The sequence below is a fragment of the Apium graveolens genome, chromosome 9 (genome assembly GCF_009905375.1).
Source record: "Apium graveolens cultivar Ventura chromosome 9, ASM990537v1, whole genome shotgun sequence".
Classification (NCBI taxonomy): Eukaryota; Viridiplantae; Streptophyta; class Magnoliopsida; order Apiales; family Apiaceae; genus Apium; species Apium graveolens.
In genome coordinates this window covers 178,308,359-178,317,868 of record NC_133655.1, presented here as the reverse complement: position 1 = coordinate 178,317,868, position 9,510 = coordinate 178,308,359, and the positions used below count along the sequence as shown (strand labels likewise).

Below are 9,510 nucleotides of genomic sequence, written 5' to 3'. Positions count from 1 at the left end.
CTTGGCAAATCTTCTTGAAAGGAATGCTAGGTGCTCATCAATGTCCTCCATGTCATCTTGACTCAAAGAAACTTCACTTTCTGCAGCTAGCCCTTTACCCTTGCTTTCACAGGCCTTTGAAGTTGATTCCACAGCTTCCATCTTCACTTCCTTCTCCTTTTCCAGTTCAGCAACTAGTGCAATGGATCCTCCTTTCTTCTTTCCTCTCTCCATTCTTTCATCCTGCTCTATTTCAAGCTCATAGGTCTTTAGAATGCCATACAGTCTCTCCAAAGTAAACTCCTTATAATCTTGTGAGTTTCTCAATGAGACTGTCATTGGTTTCCATTCCTTTGGAAGTGATCTGAGAAATTTCAGATTGGAGTCTTTAGTCTGATAGACTCTTCCATGCAATTTAAGAGCATTTAGTAGCTTTTGGAATCTACTAAAAATGTCAGTGAGTGACTCACTTTCTTCATTGTGAAAATGCTCATATTGCTGAATCAGGAGCTGCATTTTATTTTCTCTTACTTGCTCAGTACCATCACAGATTATCTGTATTGTGTCCCAAACTTCCTTGGCAGTCTTGCAGTTGATGATGTTATCAAACATATCTGCATCAACACCATTGAACAGAATGTTCATGGCCTTTTTATCTTTCCTGACTTGTTCAAGATCAGGATCAGACCATTCATGCCTTGGCTTTGGAACTGATGGTTCATTTCCTGTTGCAGCTCTCATTGGAACATGAGGGCCTCTTTCTATGCAGTCCACATAGGCCTCATCTTGAGAAAGCATATGAAGATGCAACTTTACCTTCCAATGATGGTAATTATCTTTATCCAGAAAAGGAATCTTGACTCCAACATCTTTCTTGTTCATCTTGCTAAATTGTTTTGATCTTTAAACTCTTTGTAGATTAAGAGCTTGCTCTGATACCAATTGTTAGTCCCTTAACAATATAGCAAGAATTACAGAAGGGGGGTTGAATGGAATTCTTTACCTTTTTCTTGAAATAAAAATGTTCAACTCGATTATAGATATATCTGTTTTGATTAGCACAATGCGGAATATAAACTTTAATGAATCAAAACAAGAGTAATTAAAAACAAGAGTCTTTAAAAACTTTCTGGTGGATTTAAACAATTCCACCAGAGATATATATTAATATATCGAGAGAACTCTGTGTGCAGAAATGCTCACAGCTGCTTTTATAAGATAGAACAACTAAGAACACAGGAAATGCTAAAGATAGTGCTTACAAAGATTTCTCTGTGTTTGTTACTAAGCTCACTTAGGTTTCTTAGTTATTTTATATTTGCTACTCTCTTGGTTTATATATATTACCAAGATTACAAAGTCAAAAGAACTGAATAAATATAAAATCTAACAGTCTTGATCTTTGCTGCTTTTCGTCCTCTATGACCCAGTTAATAGGCTTCCACAGTGTTTGTATCCAATCTCGACGGCTGTGTGTCAGCTTTCACTGTTCAACTGATGTTTGAATCTTGATATTATTATCCGTCAACTTTCAGATCATCCGTCGATGACTTAATTGATCATCCGTCGACTGCTATTTTGAACATCCGTTGAAAGTCATTTGATCATCCGTCGAAGCTTTGTTAAGCATCCGTTGATAGCTATTTTGGCACTTGACTTCATTTCACTTATACAGAATTACAAGACATTGCTTATGTACAGTTAATCAACCTATTCTGCATATCTAGTTAAAGTCAACATGACTTATATGCTACTACAGATTCTATACAAAGGTGCATACAACACTGTGCTACAAACTTATCATCATATAAGCTACTCACTCGATGGATAATAAATTACTCATCCGTCGGTACTCAAACTGAGTTATCCGTCGGGACTATAATACTTATCCGTCGAGTGCTACATTATTTCACTAAGTAAAATCTACTTAGATGTTTTGTTTAGGTAATCATCAAGTGAACAACATATTCACAACACATTAGTATCAAAAGAAAAACTTCCGGACAAAATCTTAAAACAATTTTAAACCATTCTATTCATTTCAGTGAGTTGAGCGAATAAACGTTGGCTGTCACCAGCCTTTAACTATAAATTCAAAATGACAAGCGATTCCCCGATTCATCTCCTGAATCAGGGTTCTGTCCGGTTTTGGAATCATGAAAACCTTTCGAAAGAGAATGCCGTTAATGGCGATCAACAATAAATTAGACTGAACACTAGTTCGCATCTATATTCTGCTGATCAGTCAGAATATAATGCAGATCTATATCTCAATATATAGATCCAGTCGGGTCCCCAGGCACTACGGCCCATCTCAAGGCACCAATCATATCCCGGTCCTCAGGATTAAGACACACTTAATCCCCAAAACATCATCATTATCCAGCCCATGGAGTATTTTGATGTCAAATCATTTTAAATTCAAAACATCCCAACTCAGGGTTCGCAAATAACCCGAAAGAATGGGTATTTGCTCAAGAGAGCAATCAAATTACAGGAACAAGAATAAAAAAAGAACATGCATAATATGAGTAATTGCAGCGAAATTTAAAACAGTTAACTATTCTGAACTTAGAATAGGAGCGAATAAATATTTGTACTATTTTAAAAGAAAAATCAGGAATGCTTGCAGTATTTAAAAGAAAGTTCGGGAATACTTGCCTCGATAAGCTTTAACCGCTATTACTAGTTGACTTTGGTTCAACTTGCACGTTCGGCTTTATCGTCAAACTACTATCCTATTCTGGATACGATCCCAACATTCAGACCCTTCGGTTGGAACTTCGTTGATCTCGACGTCTAATCACCAGATCATTCCTAGTCCGATGTCACGTTTCGGTTTTCTGTCTAAAACCTACAGGGTTGAAATACCTTAATTCAGATAACCGCTTAAGCTTAACATCAAATCGTTATCCTATTTTACCCATACGATTTCATATCCCATCTCGTATTTATAGTTATTATCGAAATACACATAGCAAATATGGTTTGCATCTTCAAGGCTCGGTTCGGTATTTATTTTCGAAAAATATGTATATTTGTCGTTTTGGAAAATAGGGTGATCAATTATTCATAAAATATTTTGTCTTGACACTTACATAGGTTTCGTAAAGTTTGATTATATCCTCGTTCGATGACTCCGATAATTACAGGTTACGTTCCCGTATTTTCAGAATTAATTTTCCTGAAAATCGGGCAGCGTTTCCTTTGTTTATGAATTATCATAAACATGAAAAAGTCTAAACATGAAAAATGTTCAGAATTATCAGATTAAGTTAGGAAGGAGTTTTCGGAAGAGTTTCGGGTTGTAAAACCGGAAAAACAATTGAAGTGGGACGATTTCTAGTTCTGAAAAATAATTTTATAATTACGTAAAAATAATCATCAGTAATTCTATAAATTCTTATAAAATCATATAATAGTCCAAAAACTACCAGAAAATATCAAAATTATTTAGATTTAATTCTGGATAATTGGCAATTAAAATATCTCAATTTTTATCAGAAATAAACATCCAAATATTAATATCAATTATCAAATAATTCACCAAAATTCACATAAAATCACCTAATAATTATTTAGTGATAAAAATAAATACATAATATTTCTCAGGCGTTACAGACGTTCAGATAAGGAAGGCGGCTGATTGAAAGAAAAGAAGATCAAGACAAACATAAGAAGAGATATGCATGGAGAAGAATTCTATGAGGAATAGAATACTTGGAAGAAAAGATAACTGATTGATATATATTAGGAAGCAGAATTGTATTCGATATCAATTAGAAGATTATCTTGTAACTGTGTAGTATATAAACACAGGCATAGGGTTTACACTATGCGTGTTATCATAATCTAGATTATTATTAATTGTAACCCTAGCAGCTCTCGTGATAATTTGTTCATCACTGAGAGAGAACAGTTCTTTGTAACAAAGTTTATTGTGTTAAATAAAATCTGTGTTTTGTTACTCGAGTTCTTATATTCGATTTGATTGTAGTAAACACTGTATTCAACCCCCTTCTACAGTGTGTGTGACCTAAGACTCAACTCGTCGGTCCGTAAGGGTTGGCTCAGTTGGTTAAAGAGTGGATAACTATTCTCTTGGTCACAGGTTCGAATCCCACGGGAGGAAAATTTATGATTATGCCTCCTGAGTCAGAGTATGTCGCTTAAATACGGTTTACCTTAGTTCACGTGATATGCAGGCTATTGCGTGAGCCTGTGGGGTTTACCAAGTGTGCACCCGAAGGGTAACGGCTGCGGGTTCCTTACAGTAAGAAAAAACCTCTTCAAGGTTCATGTAACTCGTTTATAAAATATTTGGATTACCCAGATGCTTTTACGTATTATGCTCAATACCCGTATTTTTTATGCGTATCTTGTGGATAATCAATTCTCATTCGCCATATACATATCCTAATCGGTAGTTTCCACCACTCCTTCACCAGATTGGTATTTTTGCTACACGATACTAAAAAATACTCCCTCCGTCCTTTTCATTTCCTTACGGTTTCCTTTTTGAGATGTCTCATTCATTTCTTTACATTTCAAAACTTACCAAAAATAGTCGATGGATCCCACAATTTCCCCACTTTTCCTCCCTTTTCATACCACTTTTACTCCATTATCTTCCATTTATATATTAAAAATTAATGGTCCCACCACTTCACCCACTTTTCTTTCTCTTTTTTACTAGTTTATGTGTATTTCGGACGGAGTAGTCATTTTGATCCTTTACCCTGAAAACCTGAACATCCCAAACTCTCAAGTACCAATGTGCCATAGATGTCTAATAACAGAAAGCCTACATGTCTTTCTTCAGAAAATTCAAAATTACACCATGCATCATCAAACTGGTCTTCCACAATTAAAAATTTCATAGCTCAAGGCGCACCCAAACAAGCCCTTAAGTTTTACGCCAATGTTCGAAATAACCATAGTGTTATCATAGGTGTAATCCCGTTACTTCTCAAAGCTTGCACTTCCCTTTCAATGCTTTATTATGGCAGAGTTATACATTCTGAATCAATAAAGAGTGGGGCATTATTTGATGTAATGGTGGGAACTTCGTTGATCAACATGTATGGAAAATGTGAGTGTATTTTGGATGCACGTATGGTGTTTGATAATATGTCTGATAGAAATGTTGTGTCGTGGAATGCAATGATTGGCGGCTATATGAAGAATGGTGATGCTGAGTCTGCTTCTAGGTTGTTTGAGGAAATGCCGGCTAGAACGGAGGTTTCTTGGATAGAAATGGTAGAGGGGTATGCGAGGAATGGGGATATGGTTGGTGCTAGGGAGTTGTTTGATCGGGTTCCGTTAGGGGTTAAGAATGTGGTGATTTGGACTGTTATGGTTGATGGCTATGCTAGTAATGGTGATATGGATGCTGCTAGGGAAGTATTTGAGGCAATGCCGTGTAGGAATTTTTTCGTTTGGTCGTCTATGATATGTGGATATTTGAAGAAGGGTGATGTGTTGGAGGCGGAGATCATTTTTAGTTGGATTCCTGTTCGAAATTTGGTACATTGGAACTCGTTAATTTCTGGATATGCGCAAAATGGTTGTTGTCGAAAAGCTTTGGATGCATTCATGAAAATGCGAGTTGATGGGTTTGAACCTGATGAAGTTACGTTGGTTAGTATTTTATCGGTTTGTGGTCAGTTGGGTTTGTTAGATAAGGGTAAGGAAGTACATGAATTAATAAGATGTCAAGGAATTAAACATAACCAATTTATTATGAACGGGTTAGTGGACATGTATGCAAAGTGTGGGGATATAACTAGTGCAAGATTGCTATTTGAAGGCATGGTACAAAGAAACGATGCATGTTGGAATTCAATGATATCAGGTTTGGCAATTCATGGACAATGCAAGGAGGCTATTGAGTTCTTTGGAAGAATGGAAAAATCTGGAGAGAAGCCCAATAGCATAAGCTTTCTCTCAGTTTTATCTGCCTGTGCACATGGGGGCTATGTGGAGGAAGGTTTAGATTTTTTTTCCAAGTTAAAGATATATGACATAGCAGCCAATATCAAGCACTATGGTTGTTTGATAGATCTTCTGGGTAGGGCGGGAAAATTGAAAGAGGCTTATGATTTAATCAAGGAGATGCCAGTGCGACCAAATGATACAGTTTGGGGAGCTCTACTAGGAGCATGCCGTATTCACTCAGACATGGAAATGGCAGATCGTATTCTGGAAGAGGTTCGCAGTTCAGATTCTGATGTATGCTCAAGTGATGATTCCCATTATGTGCTCTTGTCAAATATATATGCAGCTTCTGAAAGATGGGAGAATGCTGAAAGGATGAGGATAGTCATATCAAGTGAAGGAATTTTAAAGACGCCTGGAAGCAGTTCAATTATTCTTGAGCACCCTTAGGCCACTTTTTCCAGGTCAGCTGCTTGCAAAATAGTTCAGGTGAAATTTCCGTACTACACCTCTGCCTTCCATGTTATATCAGAAGAACAGCTCCCTATAAATTAAACTCATTTGGGTGAAACTGGATTAAACTCAATTGATATGAGACAGTTAAATTTTCCGGAAATCATTGCCAAAACTACATGTTACATTTTTAGCTTTACTGATGGTTCATTTATATAATTTATGTATTAAAGATCTATTCCCGGATTCATCGCCGCCAACATTTCTAGGTTATATGCTATGACCTTGGAAATTTAGCAGTCCATATCGCAGACAACAATGTACTAGGAGGAGAGACTATTCACATCTATCTGATGGATGGCCATCATCATCGACAATACTATATATTTTTACTCTAGAAATTTCATACTTTCTTTTTCCAAAATTTTTAGTTAAGTTCATTATGATTGACAACATTAACACTTTTTGCAAAATGTGGGCCAAAGACTTCCCAAAAATGATACAGATGGCACAATATCAAACTATCTGAGTAGAGATATCTTGGTGCACAATAAATGGTAATGTAGATTGTGGATATTTTTCCATGAGACGCATGAAAGCTTGTTGTGGAAATAATTTGCTTGGTTAGAATGACATAGCTGGTGGTTAATAAAGGGGTATGAAATGGAAACATATATGAAAAATAAACTGAAATTATTATACTCCCTCCATCCCACTAATATTGGCCACTTTACTTTGGGCACGTATTGTATGGTGTTAATAAAACATAGCCATGTACCTTATATAAAATAAAAATTAATGTTGTCCGATATTATGGTGCAGGAGTTCCAGGTATCCCAATTTCTGAGCTTCCGGATCCAGAAAGTATATTGTTATCGAATATTAAGGTCACAATGAACTAAATTGAACGAGATTGTACTACAATCATCAAGATCACATCACTGATTTCCATATGTAAGTTCTGTCCATATTATTTCATTTGATATAAATCTGGATAAATTTTGAGTGGCATTTGCTAGTATGTTAGTATGCATTGGCCAGATAAAATAGATTGGATCTAGCAGTTTTTATTATCTGTTTATACAAGTGTCTGGTCTGGTAGTGGTGGGTTCTCTTTTTCTGGTTTAGGTTCATTTATTTGGCTAGCTTCCTTTGGTTGTTAGAAATCTAAGGCCCCATTTACTAACACCGGAACCAATCAAAATGAACTGAACGACTTAGTATTTCATCATTAACTCATTAAGATTGTTTGGTATTTTTTTTCAGCATCTGGACGATACCAAAAGACTCTGGACGAGTCACTTCAAAAATGATGCATTTATATAAATTTGGACTGACTTTTGTGAAGGTATGCTCATGAAGTTGCAGATTTCTTTCAATTCGTGAAGAAAAAGAAAGAAGATATTAGCCGTGAAGCAGCAAAAAGTAGTCAACTACATGGACTGATTCCCAATCAGGGTGGACTATGGTTGCCCAACGGGAAGCACTTGCCTGATTCAGCACTAAATTCCTTGGATTTCAGACGAGCAAATGCTATGCATGTCTTCTTCTTAGTGCTCTTCATCGAGTTTTAGTGATCCTTGCATACCATCATTAGGGTTGTCCTCGGCCCTTTACTGATTGGGTGTTGAATTCCTTTGATTTTAGACCAGCCATGTAATGCATGACTTGGGGGGATTTTGCTGATTCTTGCATACAATCATTGCTGCATGGCTATCGTCTCCCCTGCCCTTAATAAATAACAGTCTTTTTATCATACAGACCCTGAACTTCTAGTTTTTTTTAAGCTGCGGTATCTGGGGGTATGCTAGTATGTAATCTAAATTTTTAACTAGATTGAAGTTTGCCTGTTAAGCATTTTAGTCCCAATTGTCAATCAATACCAAAAGAAACAACATATAAAGTCACAACCACTCTTACATAAAGTTTGTAAAAATGAACATCAGAACCAAAATTGAGACTCACAATCGTCAATAACCGACCCAAAGAAACTTTGTATATTAAGCAGTAAAAGCAAAACCAGACTCTCCTTGAATGGTTTGATCAAATAAGGGTGTTGCAAAGCCTGCTTCCTAATAGAAAGAAAATTCCTAATGTTGAAATGTATCAACAAAGTCACTAGGTGGTTCATGGTTGTCGTGAAAGCAAACTACTGGGTTCACTTTCTACTTACTCACCGGATCACCTTCCAAAATCCACATGTCAAAATGATTTGATTCTGTGTTCTATAGGAAGTAAGCAATAGATTGACTAAATGGATGTAAGATAGTAGTACATGTAAGATCTTCAATAATTAACTACATTTGGCTCAAATAAAGGGACAGAATCCTTTGTAACGAGTGTATTTATACTAATGAACTAGCATACCTGGACATGTCCCAACAACAAAATCAGAGAGATAAAACAACTAGCAGTCAATACGTAATTCAGTACGAGTTGAATCCTGCATTGCAGACTTCTTAAACAATATGCGCCATAGGCAATATTCCTTATTACCACTACCAGATGTACAACAGATCGGCAGCCATGAAATGGACACTGAAATAGAATATGATCATGATCTTCATTCAAAACAACTTTCATCTCGATTGTTCGGACAACCTTTGTTCCAATTGTCAATAACCGATAAAAAAAACAGAACACCACAAACATATAAGTAAACCAAATACCGACACCACAGATGAAAATTATTGAGTAGAAAGCAAAAAGACGACATTCATGGATGGAATATGGAAGTATAACCATAACCACAAGTTATTGAACAACAATGTACCCATGAAATTATTCAAAGAAATTCACATCCACTAACAAGGTTTCTGGCTTTATACTTGTTTTCAGTTAATTCAATCAATATTAAGCAAAACGAGATTCCAGAAAAGGACATAAAGCCCAAATTTGGCGGACCCTCGTCATAGCCAGCCAAATCACTCACTACATGATTATCAAGATTATATGAAATCAATTTATCATCTCCTTCAAGTATCACCTTCCCATTGTTCCTTATACCCGAGACTCTCGCCTTCATATATTCAGAAGTTGGAAAAAAACTCGTCTTCTCCTCCCAGTAAAACTCATTCATTGGACGGTCTTTCAATACCCACATGTCAAAAGCATATCGGTCCCCAATAAAGTAGGTAACAG

The 9,510-nt window shown here is 36.3% G+C and overlaps 1 protein-coding gene across 2 annotated transcripts; it reads left to right on the top strand.

The window, feature by feature from the left end:
- The first annotated feature begins 4,543 nt into the window (after window positions 1-4,543).
- LOC141687327 (pentatricopeptide repeat-containing protein At3g21470) lies at window positions 4,544-8,259 on the top strand. Of its 2 annotated transcripts, none has more exons than XM_074492564.1 (3): window positions 4,544-6,380; window positions 7,192-7,323; window positions 7,636-8,259. In XM_074492564.1, the coding sequence occupies exon 1, from the start codon at window positions 4,765-4,767 to the stop codon at window positions 6,364-6,366; it is 1,602 nt and encodes a 533-aa protein (XP_074348665.1). In that variant the 5' UTR covers window positions 4,544-4,764; the 3' UTR covers window positions 6,367-6,380; window positions 7,192-7,323; window positions 7,636-8,259. The 2 variants fall into 2 exon arrangements, with proteins under 2 accessions (XP_074348665.1, XP_074348664.1); XM_074492563.1 differs by having other exon boundaries at window positions 4,544-6,405; window positions 7,636-8,258.
- Window positions 8,260-9,510: the final 1,251 nt, after the last annotated feature.

Bases quoted from the DNA above. Each gene is read 5' to 3' on its own strand.
- LOC141687327 (XM_074492564.1), top strand. From the start codon at position 4,765: ATGTCTAATAACAGAAAGCCTACATGTCTTTCTTCAGAAAATTCAAAA.